This window comes from Drosophila arizonae, chromosome 3 (assembly GCF_054131065.1).
Source record: "Drosophila arizonae isolate 15081-1271.41 chromosome 3, UAZ_ARI_1.0, whole genome shotgun sequence".
Classification (NCBI taxonomy): Eukaryota; Metazoa; Arthropoda; class Insecta; order Diptera; family Drosophilidae; genus Drosophila; species Drosophila arizonae.
The window spans coordinates 16,346,384-16,361,422 of NC_142923.1; the positions used below are offsets into that span (position 1 = coordinate 16,346,384).

The following is a 15,039-nucleotide window of genomic DNA, read 5'->3' on the forward strand; positions in this document are numbered from 1 at the left end:
CCAGATAAATAACCCTAACACGTAAAAAAACATTTAATATGATAGCTTATACTACGGCTAATACATTGTAATTGAATAGACTAACTAAATGAACGATTTCTTTCATTCTAAAAATAATCATAAAATTCTGTATATAATATGTTTTTGATAACTTTCAGTATATATACATTAATAAATTGTAAAAATATAAGCAGCCATTCTTAGTCAGAAAATCATAATGCCCAGAATTCTGGCCATACAGCAATTGATTGCACATGTTGCAACCTGGCAAATCGAAATTATCGCATAATCGTGTAGAGCGCGCGTTGAGGCAATTTCGGTTTGGATTTGTGGCTGCTCGGCACAGAAGCGACAGCGCGTCGCATGCAGCAGAGAACATTGCAGTCGAGTGCAAACTTGTGGCAGCTACTCTGGCAGCCACTCGCCGTGGAGGAGAGGATCGGCCTCTGCTGCGGCCTCAGCCTCACATGTGCTGATGATCAGCAAACAAAAGTCACATTGGTCACGATCGAGTCGGACAGGCGACGGCCTGCTAGCAGGAGACTGCTCTAATTGAGCGTGGGCGTGGCAGTCATTCAAATGACTCAAGCAGAGCATACATATTAATGAGTTGCAACATGATGGAGCTGCCATACAATCAAATTTTAAAGTGGAAAGCGAAAAGGAATGCAAATGAAGTCCAAATTTATTATATGAAACTTTTAACATTGATATATATTTAAAGATAAATACAAGTTAAACAAATTTTTGTTTTTTTTTTTATATAATTTATGGAATATATAGACTAGGGTAGAGCAAAGTCTTTCTGGCCATGTCAGATTTTTTTATTTTTTTTTTTCCCCCCATAAAAAACTCACCGAATTTTTATATTAAAATGTAGCCAAGCTAATGCAAACTTTGACCCCCTAATCGAAGTGTTTTTACTCTATCATTCATTTATGATTCATTTCAGGCTGTGCCCTATCAGTAAGTCACGGAGCGAGTCCATCAGTCACTCAGTCGTAAAAATATCAAGAGTTTTTTTATGGCTAACCAATTTTGCCAGAGTTCAGCTGAGAGTGTGCCACATATCAAAGTTCATTGAAATAAATCAATTAAAGTCGCCGAGTCGTGAAAGTGCCAAAGATTCAAATCTAATCGGCCTTTGTTAGTTGCCATTTCTCCAACTTGACAAGAACATCCATATAACTTTCTGTCAAAAATTTAAAAATTTCGAGCTTGACAAGAACATCCATATAACTTTCTGTCAAAAATTTAAAAATTTCGAGTTTTTCCTTTTATATTTTTACAAATCCCAAGTTTAGTTGTAGGCAGATCATCCCTTCTGACTCACACAATTCGTTTTAGAAAACATGTCGAAAATGTTGAACAAATTTGTAATTATTCTGATGGTCTCTACACTCGCCAGCAATCGAGTCACTGCTGCTCGTGCTCCTGCTCCTGCTGCTGGCCCTGCTCTCTACACAATCGAGGGCAGCATCCTGCCGCTTGATCCAGCAGTGCGCGTCCCTGAGCGCTGGCCGGCCGACGTAAGCCTCGCGCTCAACGGCGGCGAGTATCTGGGCTTCGTGCAGGCCGATGGCAGCTTCCGGATTAGCGGCGTGCCCTCTGGCAGCTATGTGTTGTACGCCCATCATGCGGACATATTCTTTCAGCCGATCCGCATCGATATTGCCCACAATGGGAAGTTTCGGGCACGCAAGCTCAGCCACCTGAGGCCGTCGCAGGTCGTGAAGCTGCCCTATCCGCTGATGCTGAAGCCGGGCATGCCGCGCCGTTACTTCCGCACCCGGGAGCAGTGGAACATATTGGACTACATGCTGAATCCAATGGTGCTGCTGATGGTGGTGCCGCTCATCCTGATGCTGCTGCTGCCGCGACTCATCAACGACCCGGAAACCAAGCGTGAGATCGAGAACATTCAGTTCCCCAAGATACCCACAGGTGTGCCCGATCTCAGTGATATGATCACCTCGTTCCTAACCGGCAACCGACCCGTGGAGAAGGAGAAGAAGCCCACCGGAGGGGGCTCCAGCCGAAAACGCAACTAGGGCTAAGTGCATCGCTGTCAACTGTAAATGGAGTTCCTTACCTAAGATTCTCGCTTGTTAGCTTATATTAATTCTTGCTGTGTGAATAATAGTCCAGCGTGAACAAATTCTTCTTCTTTGCTTCTGTTAATTTCCTCATTTGAAAAGGATAAAGGATATGGAATTCAATGTTAAGCAGTGCGAATTGAAATATAGTATATTGCTTCTTATGTTTCTTTTAAATGGAATCAATGATTTATGATAAACAAGATTTCAGTTGCCATGTCTTTTTTTACCGCTGCCATCTTTTCTTTGCTGAAAAGGTCAGACATTTAGGGGTTGCTGAAATTACAGTGGAGCTGCTGCAAATGGATGAAATATATCAATTTACAATGTGAATTACATTATTCATTCGTAGTCCAATATATACATATCATATCTTTTATAATTTCTAGAGAAAGTCTGATATATATTTATATATATATCCTATATTATATATATATCCTATAAGACATATTCAACCTTTATTTGTATTCTCTAACTCTTTCAGAACTATTATAAGAATTTTCTTCTTCCGAAGTCCCTTATGCTTTATTTACTAGCAGAGCAATCTATTAATTTCTCCAATCTTTAATCCTTTGAGAGTTCTATGGGTTCAGCTTATGCTAAGAGGAATAAACTCAATTTAACACAAATAGAAATAAATCGAATAGCAATAAACAATCATAAGTACTTCCCACCTAAAAGGTTTGCTTTCAATATTAAAAAAAAATATTAAATACTACATACGTTTTTTAACATTTCTGACATCTCCAAAGATCAATTTAATCAGTTAAACTTAAATTGATCTTCTGCTAAATTTTTTCGTCGATCATTACTAATTTTTAGACCACAACCCTATTCAAATTTAGTTTCACTGTAAATTCCCAAAGCCGCCCTTAAATAAATACAAAATTTCCATTTTTATAAATTCAATAAAAGTCGGTTTATTTTGATCACAATGATTCATGTTTTCTTTTTTTTCCAATTTCATTCTCTTTGCCCAGGAATTTGGCAGCCCTGACAAGGGCTTTTCCTTATACGTTTTCTTACATTTTGAATATTTTCATCATAAATTTCAATTGATTGTTGGGCAATGGGGCCAATTAAAGAAATAGAGAGAGAAACACCCACAGCAGCAAACAGATGCCGCAGTCTTTCAAGGATGTCACGAGGCGCAGATGAAAACGATTCTGCAATTAGAGAGAGCGAAAGAGAGAGAAAGATTAGATTTTATATAAATACATATAAATAAAAGATTTATAGCAATGATAATTGCCAATGTCAATGATAATTACCTTGAAAAAGTCGGCTCAGTGGCTTGGCAAAGCTGCGTGGGCGTGGCGCGCTCGATGGGCGGCAGGCTGGGGCTGTCTGTGCCGCTGCCGCGACGCGCTGCGACTTGTCGAAATGTCCTTTCGATCTCGCAATATATATATACGTGTGATAGACTGTATATATGCATACATATATATATAAATATATATATATATATGTGTGTGTGGCTTGATTTGTGGTCTTCGCTGAGTGCGTACAAAGAAGAGTCTCGCTTGACCTTGCCGCCGCGCCACGCCTCCGACTAGGGGAGGCGCCGCGGCTGGCCAAGCGTGGCAAACAAAAAGGTTGACAAAAAATCTTGATTTTGTTCGAAACAACGAAAAAATATTTTCGGTGGCAAATTCTTGGCGTGCCCACGCTTTAGGCGGTCTTCTCTTTCTTCACGCAGAACTGGCGCAGCGCCGCCAGCGAGTTGCTGGCGCTCAGATTCTCCGGCGCGGATGCATCGCCACCGGCTTGGACGGCTGCTGCCGCTGCCGCTGCCGCTGCCAGCTTGGCGCGCGTATTGGCTGCGCCGCTGCCGCCGCCGGCGCCGCTGCTGCCGAGCGAATCGAACATGGAGGAGAGGGCGTTGAGCGAGTCGCTGGGGTATTTCTTGGCGTTGCTGTCGCTGCCGTCGTACGACTTGTGACTGGAGGCGGGCGATTTGGGCGTGGCCGAGCGTTGGCTGTCCGCTGGGCTGCGCGGCGGCAGCGGCAGACGCGACGACTGCGGACTGCCGGCAGCGGACGATGATTTGGGTGAGTTGCCATTGTTGTTATTGTTGTTGTTGCTGCTGCTGCTGTTATTGTTGTTGTTGTTGTAGTTGCCATTTAGCAACGGCGTCTCGGCTTCAATTTTGGGCGAAGCAGCGGCCAGATCCTGCGGCTCATCGCTCAGCTCAGACTTGATTTCCATTTTAAGACTCGACTCTGGCTCCTGCTTGATGGGCACTTCCACTGACTGCGACTGCGACTGCGACTGCGACTGCGACGTCGACGTCGACTGCTGCTGCTGCTGCTGCGACGGCTGCTGCTTCTCTGGCGTTGGCGCCTCCAAGCGCGGCCTAGCCTCGGCGCTGCACTCGCTGCCGCTGCGCTCGCTGCTCGTGTAGCGATAGTGCTGATAGTAGGGATCGCTGGTGTCGATCAGCGGCTTGTTGTAGTCCACCGTCTCGTCGATGCCCAGCCGCTTCAGGATGCTGCTGGCCACCGGCGAGGTGTTCTTGGTGGACGAGTTCGAGGGGCTGCTCGCCGGCAGACTGGCGTGCCGCGGCGGCGTATCGAAGCTGGTGGTGAACATTTGCTCGATGGCGCTCAGCACCGAGGAGGAGCCGGCTTTGCCCGAGCCTGTGCCGGCACCAGAGCCCGCATTGCCGGCATTGGCTCCTCCATTCTTCTGCTCCAGCTCGGGCGACTTGTTCTTGGCCAGCAGCTGGGCGGCTTTGGCAATTTCCTCGGGCGACTTCACGCCCGTTATATACTGACGCATGCGCTCCGCGAAGAGCGCCGCCTCGGACTTCTCCGGCTTCGGCTTCTCCAGTGGCTGCTCCTCGGGATTGGCCTTCAGCTCGAGCAGCTTACGCACCGGCAGCGACTTCTCGCGCTTCTTGGGCGCCGGCCGCTTCCGAGCGCCCGCCGACTGCAGCAGCGGCTCCGCGTAGTGATTGTTCTTGGCCATGTGATTGCTGAGGTCGCCCAGCGAGCTGAACGCCTTGTCGCACACCTTGCAGGTGAGCACGGCGGACAGGGTGCGCGACTCCTCCGAGCTGAGGCTGTTCTGGCCGCTGTCCTTGCCATGGTCGTTGCTCGCATTGCCCGACTTGATGGAGATGCTCTGCTCCTGCGAGAGTATGTTCGTGTAGTGCTGCGTCTCCTGCATGTGCTTGGTCATCTCGCCCAGCGAGCGGAAGCTCTCGCCGCAGCGCATGCACTTGAGTATCTGCATCGCCTGCTCCACGCCCTTGCCCAGCCACACGTTCTGGCCGCGCACCAGCTTGCGGGGCAGCGGCGTGGGCGGATCGCCGCGATACTGGAACGCGTTCTTCACGTTCGCCGAGGGCGCCTGACTGCCGGACTGCTTGCGCTGCTGCTGCTGCTGCTGCTGGGACTGCGACTGCTGCTGGTGCTGCTGCTGCTGGTGGTGGTGCTGCTGTTGGTGGTGGTGATGGCCGCCAGCCTGCCCCGAGCCAGTGGAATGGTGGTGCGGCTGGTTGCTGGGCAGATTGCCGAAGGGCGGCACATTCACGCCGCAGTGCTTGCTGTCCTTCATGTGCGTGGTGAGCGCTTCGAGTGTGGGGAAGCTCTGCTTGCACCACACGCAGCGGAACACCGAGCTGGCCACGCCCTTGTTCTGCCAGTGCGACTGCCAGATGTTGTGGCGCGCCTTGGTCACTCCACTGCCACCGCCGCCGCCGCCCTCGCCGGCTGTGTTATTCGAGCCGGAGGAGCCGCTGCCGTTGCCGCTGCCGGAGCCCGTTTGATTCGCAGGACTCTTGGGCGGCGGTGCAACGGCTGCCGGTGGCGTCGCCTTGCTCTGCTGCTTCTCCTTGTGCAGCCCCGAGGAGCCACCACCACCTGCACCGCCCTTGACAATGTCCGACATCTTCTCCAGCGGATCCACCACCAGGTCATTCTTGCCATTCCAGTCCGGGAACTGCCCCGCCCGGAATATGTTGGCCGCCGCCACCGCGGCCAGGTAGGGATTGACGCCGGGCATCAGTGGAGCTGCGGCCGCTACTGGCGACGCATTGGCGGGCGGGCTATCCGACTTGAACATCTTCTTCACCTGAATCTGGCCAACGGGACTCTCTGCGTCGTGGCTGCGCTTGCGCGTGCCCACCGACAGGTCGAGCGGATTGTTGGCGCCGTCGTCGAACTCCTCCTCCTCCTCGGAGGCCACGGGCTCCGCGGACTCGGCGCGCGCATACAGATTGGTGCGAAAGTCCAGCGCCTCCGAGTTGCTGCTCGAGGCGGTGGGTGACGCTTGTGGCGGCAGCTTGAACGGCGCTGCCGCCTCGCTGGGCAGCGGCAGCGGCAGCCGCGGACCGGCCGCAGCGGCCGCTGCCAGCGGGAAGCCGTATTGCTGCGCGGCGGCAGCTACCATGTGCAGGTAGGCCTCCATCGAGGAGGGCTGGGCGGGCAGCGACTGCGGCACCGCTGGGAATGTTGAGTGCATTGTGGTGGGCACCACCGGCAGCACGCCACCCGACATGTTCCCCGCGTCCCGCTGGCCACCGTTGTCCGAGGAATTGGAGTCGTGCGAAGGGCAGCGCTCGCTGGAATTCGCCGATTCCGTGGAACGTGGACGTGCTGTGGGCAGGGCGCTGCAACGAGAGAATAGAGAGGGGGAAAATTGAAATAAGGATTGCACATTGGAATCGAACACGTATGGAATGGCGGCATTAGAAATGCAATCCATAGAAATGAAATTGAATTGCCGTCAGACGCAATTCAAGTTTCTTATATTAAATTCATTCTTACTTAAAGAAATTTAAAAGAAATTAATTTAATTTAAATTAATTAAATTAAGCGATGTCTGAAGAAGTTGCTCCCAATTTGATTGTAGTTGGGTATTATAGGTATAGGAACTAGAGTAAGAGCAAGAGCAAGAAGAATATTCTACTCAGATCTTGGGGAAATCCTAAATTTAAGTTTCTTGTTAAGACACTAATTAATGAGGTATAAATATGACAAATATATATTAATATTAATATATATTAAAATGTATGTATGTATACATGTATAATAGTTTTATATTTATGTATATTTATATATAGAGAGAGACAGCGAGTCAGAGTGAGAGTGGAATAAAGAGAGCATTAAATTAATTGATCATAATTCAAATGAGATCTCAGCTAAAGCAAATGGTCATCAATTCCATCGTTCCGCACTCGCTATCACTCTGTTCTCTCTCTAGCTCTCTGTCTCACTCACTCTCACTACAAGGCATCAATCAATCAACAGCTATAAATTGTGCTAATTATACGAAATGTTCAGAAATTAGGCAGCGTAATGAAGGCTCATTGATCACTGATCGACAATCGATAATCGACAAACAGAGATTAGTGATCAGCGATCAGTGATCACTGATCATGGGATCAACTTGTTATACAGCAGTCAAGTTCGCCGAGTGATCAACTCACTCTTAATGGCCGGGAATGCCATTTTGAGAGTATCTGTTTCTCTATCTGTTTCTGTCTCGCTCTGCAATTGGTCAAAGTGCGGCAGAAGAACTTTCCCCGCCCTCAATTATATAATCGACTCATTAGCGTGTGCGATAGAAAGAGATGACATTAATCACTCTTTGCTTTCCCATTCGCATAAGCTAACAATGCCTCTTCTCCGCTCTTCCCCGCTCGATCTTTCTGTCTTGCTGTCGATCCACTCGATCGTAGATCATTAGTGAAAGCTTGTCATTCGATCATCGTTCAGCTTTCGAGAGATCTTGACTGCTCCCAATCTATATATGCGAGTTATATAAATCCAAATGCATTTGATACTCGCGCAGAGTGGCGGCAGGGCCGGGGCGGCGAGAGGTCGGGGCAGCTAGCTATAAAAATCTAGTGGCACAACAATGGCAACAATATGAAACATATGTCAACATTTCGTTTGTTATTCAAATCCATAAACCAAAACGAAACTGTTCGCAGCTGTTCCAACTGACGCCCGCCGCGCTCCCCCTCTCGAACAGGCTGCCAATCCCCCTTGCGACGCCGCGCTGCTGACAAGTTTTGCTCGTAAAAATCGTTAAAAATCGGTTAAATTTATTTTGGAACAATGGCGTTTAATTCGAGACAGCCAAAGCGTGAATTATGATCGGAGCTCATCATCGCGATTATCAAGAGATCTTTCGTCATCTAAGATCGGTTTTATCTTCTACTCATTTCGCCGAACCGCAGAGGGCGGCCCATAAAATTGACGACAGAGCGAGCCACAAAAGCCATTCCACATATTTTGCATAAATTAAGTTGACTAAACTCCCCCCTCCCACCTCTTCCTCGTTCATCTCCACCAGCACCTCCTGCTCCGCCTAATATGCATAAATAACTAACAAAGTTTTATTGCCCTGCATCTACTTATAAATCTGCAAAAGGCACATGCTTAACTACATACATAGACACATATATCTAGATATATGTACATATTTATATATTTTTATCTATTTTTTCGTTTATAAATTTTGCTTTAGTTTTGATTTCCTCAATTTTTACACATATTCAAATTATTTTTTTTTTATGTTAAACACAAAAGTTGTAAAATGCTGATGGCAATTTTATGAACATTATTTTGTTGTTCGCTTTGTGAGTGTGTGTGTGTGTGTGTGTGTGTGTGTGGGCGTGGCTTAGGCGCTTAGAGCTGCTGACTTGCCAAGTTGCTGAATTTGCCGGAAATGGCAAAGCTTTCGACTTGACTGATGAGCGAATGGGTAAATTGGATTCATGGGAATTATTGATTGACAGGTAAATTATAAAATTATAACTGAGTCACTTTGTGGCATTTATAATATGTATAAGTAAATATGAATCAGTTATTGATTATGTCAGCCACTTAACTATGCAGCTGTAGCATAAGATAACTAAGATAAGCTATTCACTCTAACGGCAACAAGTTGGCAGCTCTGTTTTAACACAAAAAGGGGTCGAAGTAAGCCATGGATATGCGAAGACTTGCGAGTAAAGTACTAAAATAGGGATAGGAGCTACAGATTGAAAGATATTCTATATAAATTAGTATTTTCAAAGGATTAATATTTAATATGTATCAAAATATAAAAATAAAAAAAAACCTTGTACATTAAATATAAATATGTATAAAACACATATATAAAAAAAAAGAGATATATATATAGTCTAAATATATACAAAAATTTGTATATGAAATGCAAAATTATGAGACTAATTGTATAAGAAACAAATCATAAAATAATTATTATAAAAAAAAAATTAAAATAAAATAAATAAATAAATACAAATATTGATATATGAAATCATAAATATAAAAATAGTAATCTTAAATCCTCTAATAGAAACAAAAACCAATATGTTAATTACACATATACTTATAACAGAAGTTTTAGTTGTTTTGCTGCCAAAAGTGCTATATATATATACATTTTTATTATTTTTAAATTATATGTATATTATAATATTAAATCATTATATAATATACAATATAAATATATATTAAATTATACATTTCATCAAAATTTTTATGCTTTTTTACTCATAATACATATATCAATTTCCGCCTAATAATCACTATAAATAAAAAATAAAATATTTAAGTTAGTTAACTTAAACCTAAAATCCAAATTTATTTATCATTCTTAATTTTTTTTTCAAACTTTCTATTATTTTAGTATTCTAGTATATTTACTTGTAAAAATCGAAATTTATTTATCACTCGTTAGTTTCTATTTAAACCTTCTATTATTCTCGTATTCTGCCCAAGTCACCAAGAATTTGTAAGCTTTTCTCTATGAATTTTTTGGTGTCTTTCTGCTACTCACTGACTTATGGCTCTTTAGCTGGCGGTGGAACGATCACTCAATTCTGCCAGCATTAAGTTGTCCAACACAATAAACATTTTATCAAGCTATCGATTGTGGTAAAACTCATTGATGGATAGCGACCAATAAATCCAGAAATTCTTGTTGTTGTTGCTTCACTCGCAACTCTAAGTGCAATAATATTGATGGGCTTTTGCCCAATGTCAAGCGGTGCCGACATCAACTATATATCTCTATACTATTTAGCAATGAGGCATTCCTGCTACTTTTTATGTAATATCGAAGTTTGTTTCTCTCCGAACTGAAACAGCTTTCGCTCGGATACCTAATACACATAGCCACGTTTAGCTGTGCGCAAATTGCTAATTGGATTTACAGATGGCGAGGTGAGATTGAGAGTCGCATGCATAAAAAAAATGAAATACCTCAGCTACAAGTTTTCCACGGACTGCAGCTATCATAATATGCAATCTTGTTATTTGATGAAGCTTAAATCAAAATGATTTATAGGCAGCGACTGAAATGCAGTTAATTACAAGCGGGAATTGTCTCATTAATAATCAAACACACACACACACACACAGAGAGAGGCACAATCAGGCAGATTGACGGGTTTGATCTGTGCTAAATGCTGGCTGTAGATACTTTTGTATCTGTTAGATACTTTTCCAGGCACGCATGACTAATACAGAAACTAAACATTACTAAATGGCCCCCTCGGCCCCCAAGCTAGCTGCAAATTGTGCGCATAAATCTTGGCAGTAATAGGCGCGCACTCAAACACACACTGGCAAAAAGATACAGCCAGAGAGAGATGGAGATACATCTACAAGCTAAAGATACAGATACAGATACAGATACAGCGACGCCCACGCATATAAGCATATGAAACGTATAATTTCCACTATTTTGGCTCGTCGAATATTCTTTGCATGATTTATTCATTTCGCATTTTCCAATTTTCCAAATCATTCGAAGAACAAGAGAGGAACACAACAGCAACAACGTGCCACAATTTGCTGCTGCGGCTGAAGTCGACTTCTGTGCTGAAGCGAAACTCGTTTCGCGTTCCGATTTATTCAAAAACTGTATCTCAAAACGAGTTTAATCACAAAGCCTATGGCAAACGTTTAGCCAGCGATAATTGCGTGCGATATTTGAGCGATTGACCGATTGAGCGATTGAGCAAGTTGGCCCAACTCACTCTATACTATCTACATAGTCTCTGGTATATATACATATATATATAACGCCTGATATTCGGTTTATAAATCAATTTCTCTGCCTTGCTTTATAGTCGGCATATGGTCTGGGTGGGTGTCTCATGATATATGGCCTATATATCGGGGCGAGTTGACAATTTATAACGACAGGTGTTGGCTGCGACGATGGCGACGACGTCGAGAAAGCATCAAAACGTCTCGCACATTCGTCACACTCAAAAATAATTCTCAGTTCTAATTCCTAGGTAATACATTTCATTTCATTATTTATATGGATCCAGTTTTGGGACTAAAAGCTAATTAGTCGACTTCTAATTTTGCGCTGCCTTAATGAAAACCAGTTTGGAAGTTAATAAAGATTCTGACACGTCTCTAAGTCTGTCTCTGTAAACAGTTTCGATCTGGCTTTCAATTTTAATAGAGCTAATTTAAGGAATTTCAATTACATTGAATAGATATATATGTAGAAACCACTGTAGTAATAGATAAATACATAAATTATCTCTTGTTAGTTTTAAGCGGATTTTTGAAAATATTATGATTTGCTTTCAATTTATCTTTGCAGGTAAATCAATATATATATAATCCTTACTCTAGTATATTTTACTCTTATTGACATACTTTTATATTAAATAGTCATACGTATTAGCAAATCAAATAGCAACTCTCTTATATTTACTAGCTAAACAAATTTTTCTCACAAATCATGATAAGCTCTGCGAAGCACCATAAATCTTTATATATACAAGTATATATATTTATAATTCGATGGTAAAATTCAAGTATATTTAACTAAAGTTCTATGCAAATATTAGTTGAATCAATATCTCAATCTCAATCAATCAATATCTCATTATACCTCATTAACGTAGCTTACACAATGACCTATTTTATTTACACTTATTTCACATACTTTCAATTAGTAAAAAAAATATTTTATATTAAACATTGAATATTTTATATAATTTGATTTAAAATTATATAATTAATTAATTTGATTCTTTTTTTTTTTTTCAACTACAAATATAAAAGCCGGCATTTTGAAGTGCGAATGCTTAGATATATATTAAATTAATTGTATATAAATTTCTCTATTCTTACTAAATTTATTAAGCTTAATCGCAAATTAAGATGAACATATATTGTTATTAATTCTCTTCAACAAGTAGAGCTTAGTCGTTTTTTGATGCTAGTGATACATACATATGTATATACATACATATGTACATGCATATGTATTTTTCCATATATAAATTTATTCTAGTTTCGAACAAAAAAGAATCTTAAATCAATCTACACAATTGTTGCACATGGTTTATAAATCTTCAATACTGATAATAACATAATTTATTCATTTATTATCTTTATAGATATTTCTTTATTTTTTAACATTATAGCTAATAGATGTCTATACATTACATATAGATATAGATATATTATATTTTATTATATTTTTATTATTTTATATTTGTATTTCCCTTACACTTAATTGTATGCAATAATAATCAACATTTTGCATAACATTAAACTATAAATATCTTTTCTTATTTAATAATTAACAATATTTAATATTAGATCTCTAGCTTACCCGGCATTTAGCGCCTGTCTGTAGATCTCGAGCATCAGCGCCTCGTGTAACATTTTCAAATTTTGCTGAATTTTGACGGATTTTGTGTTTGCTCTAAATTTTAATTAAAAATTTCACTTAATCTTGTGGGTTTTATTTCTTTAACTTATTTAGGTAATTTGACACAATATGCAATATGTGTTGTTAATAATATTTTGTTTTTGTTTATTTATATTTTGCACTTGGTATTTTTTAGCGTTTTCAGCTACGTATAACTTGTGTGTTAAATATTGTAATATATATATATCTATATTTATTTATTTAAATTATTTTATTTTATTTGTTAATTTATTCATAATATTTTCATATGGCAGACAGAAAAATTTATGTTGTTTTAGTTTAATTTAATAATTGCATTTGAATCGTATACTTCGTTTGAAATTTGTTGATTTGTTTTTAAATTTTTGTATTTGTATTTTAAGTTTTTGTTTTTTTTGGTGAGCAAAATATTGTTTAATATATGTATATATATTTTGTAATTTATTTTTCGTAGTTTTTTTTTTTTAATAAATATATTTAATTTGTTTTTGTTGTTTTTTTACGTATACTTTTGTTGAACCATTTGTTGTTTGTTTGTTTTGTTGTAATTTGTTTTCGTTTTACTTGTTGTTGCTGCTGCTGTTGTTGTTTTTGTTGTTGTAATCAGTCTTAATTAAACATTTGACGCGCATTTCATTGTAAATCTCTTCTTGCTTTTGAATTTTGACTAGATATGATGCATGTGTGTGTTGTTGTTGCTGTTGTTGTTGTTGTTGTTGTAACTAATTTGTTAATAAATTAATTTTTATTAAATTATGCATTTCATTTTCATTTTTTATCACACTTTTTCTTTTATAAATGGCGCGCCGATTAAAATAATTGAATTTGTTTTAGTTGCTTTTCGAACACGCGTCGCACACAATTCGCTCGCACTTATTTGTCAATGTGTACGTGTATGTGTGCTTGTTTGTTTGTTTGTGTATGTACGTGTGCGTGCGTATGTTTTGGTTTCTTTCTGCCTTTCGTGCTTAGTGCGGTTCATCCGGATTCCGTCGTTACTCGTTTGAGAGTCGAACAGCGAATGAATGTGTCGGCGTTGCCGTGTCGTCACTGGCTGCGGCGCTGCTGCTGCTGCTGGCTGCCGCTTCTTCTCAGTCTCGGGTCGCTTCTTCTGCTGCTGCGCTGCTGCTACTGCTGCGGCGACTGCTGCGTCGGCTGTCAAACTGATTCAGTCAAGAATCAGACACAAACAACAACAACAGCAACAACAATGCGTTCGCGCTCGTCGTTCTGCTCCTCTGCCTGTTCGCTGCTGATTGATACCAAAAAAATGAAGTTCAAAGCGCGGTGGCAGCGACGCGCACGTTTCGTTTCGTTTCGTTTTGTCTGCTTTTCTGGAGCTGGGCGCCCTGGAAGCTGCGTTGGCGGCTCTGTTGCTGTTGCTGTTGCTGTTCTTGTTGTTGTTATTGTTGCTGCTGCTTGCTGTCTTTTGACGAGAGTTGGACTTGAAACACGACGCTGACAACGACGCTGACGATGACGACGGCGACGTTCGTTAACACGAAGCGCGCGTTTGGCGACGGCAATTTCTGATTCGATTGCGTTAAGCGACGGCGCAACGCAGTGCGCACTCAGTTCTTGTTGTTGTTGCTGTTGTTGTTCGAGTATTTGGCGCCCCCACCAAAAAGGCGACGTCGACAGCGCAGCGTGTTGATTACTTTGCTGCCCTGCTTTTTGTGAGTGTTTTTTGGTTTTGTTTTTTCTCCTCCCCCAACAATACTAGCGGCTGGCTGTCACAAATGCTGTGATTAAATGTGCTGCTATCTCGCTCGCGCACGCTGACAGCGACGCTGGCGTCTGTGCTAATTAATTACAACGGCTGCGACGGCAACGGCGACGGACGACGCAGACAGCGCGAATCTGTCCACGCGCTTTTTCTTTTACCCTTTAACGTTTTACGTGCGTGTTGTTCTTGGCGCGCCACAGAGCTTTTCGAACATGATCGTTCGCTGTAACGGTCTGTTGTTGACTGAAAATGTGGCGCGCGGCCGGCGCGACGAGAGCGCGACGTTTACGAGAGAGGGCGACGCCTGTGCGCATGGCCGTCGGGCACGTTTCCCCTGCACACCAATTGGAAATGCCATAAATCTTGTTTATGTTTTGGGTCGTGTATACGAAGTGGAAATGGAACAGCCAGCCAGCGCAGGGGAAATAATTGTGCTCATTCTGCCTCTCACACTCTGACTGTTGCTCGCTGCTGTCGGTGATGTCGCTCTCCCGTTGGCTCTCTCTCTCTCTCTCAAATTAGCTGCAT

At 42.1% G+C, this 15,039-nt stretch overlaps 2 protein-coding genes across 2 annotated transcripts; one reads left to right on the forward strand and one right to left on the reverse strand.

The window, feature by feature from the left end:
* The first annotated feature begins 1,156 nt into the window (after window positions 1–1,156).
* On the forward strand, window positions 1,157–2,158 carry LOC108609591 (ER membrane protein complex subunit 7 homolog). Its single transcript, XM_089463846.1, has one exon. It carries the CDS (start codon window positions 1,353–1,355, stop codon window positions 2,049–2,051), a length of 699 nt encoding a protein of 232 aa, XP_089319972.1. The 5' UTR covers window positions 1,157–1,352; the 3' UTR covers window positions 2,052–2,158.
* Window positions 2,159–2,990: 832 nt separating this feature from the next.
* Window positions 2,991–14,769, reverse strand: tsh (teashirt). Its single transcript, XM_089463845.1, has 3 exons — window positions 12,708–14,769; window positions 3,368–6,711; window positions 2,991–3,262 (listed from the first exon to the last, which is right to left on the reverse strand). Exons 1-2 carry the CDS (start codon window positions 12,758–12,760, stop codon window positions 3,768–3,770), a joined length of 2,997 nt encoding a protein of 998 aa, XP_089319971.1. The 5' UTR covers window positions 12,761–14,769; the 3' UTR covers window positions 2,991–3,262; window positions 3,368–3,767.
* Window positions 14,770–15,039: the final 270 nt, after the last annotated feature.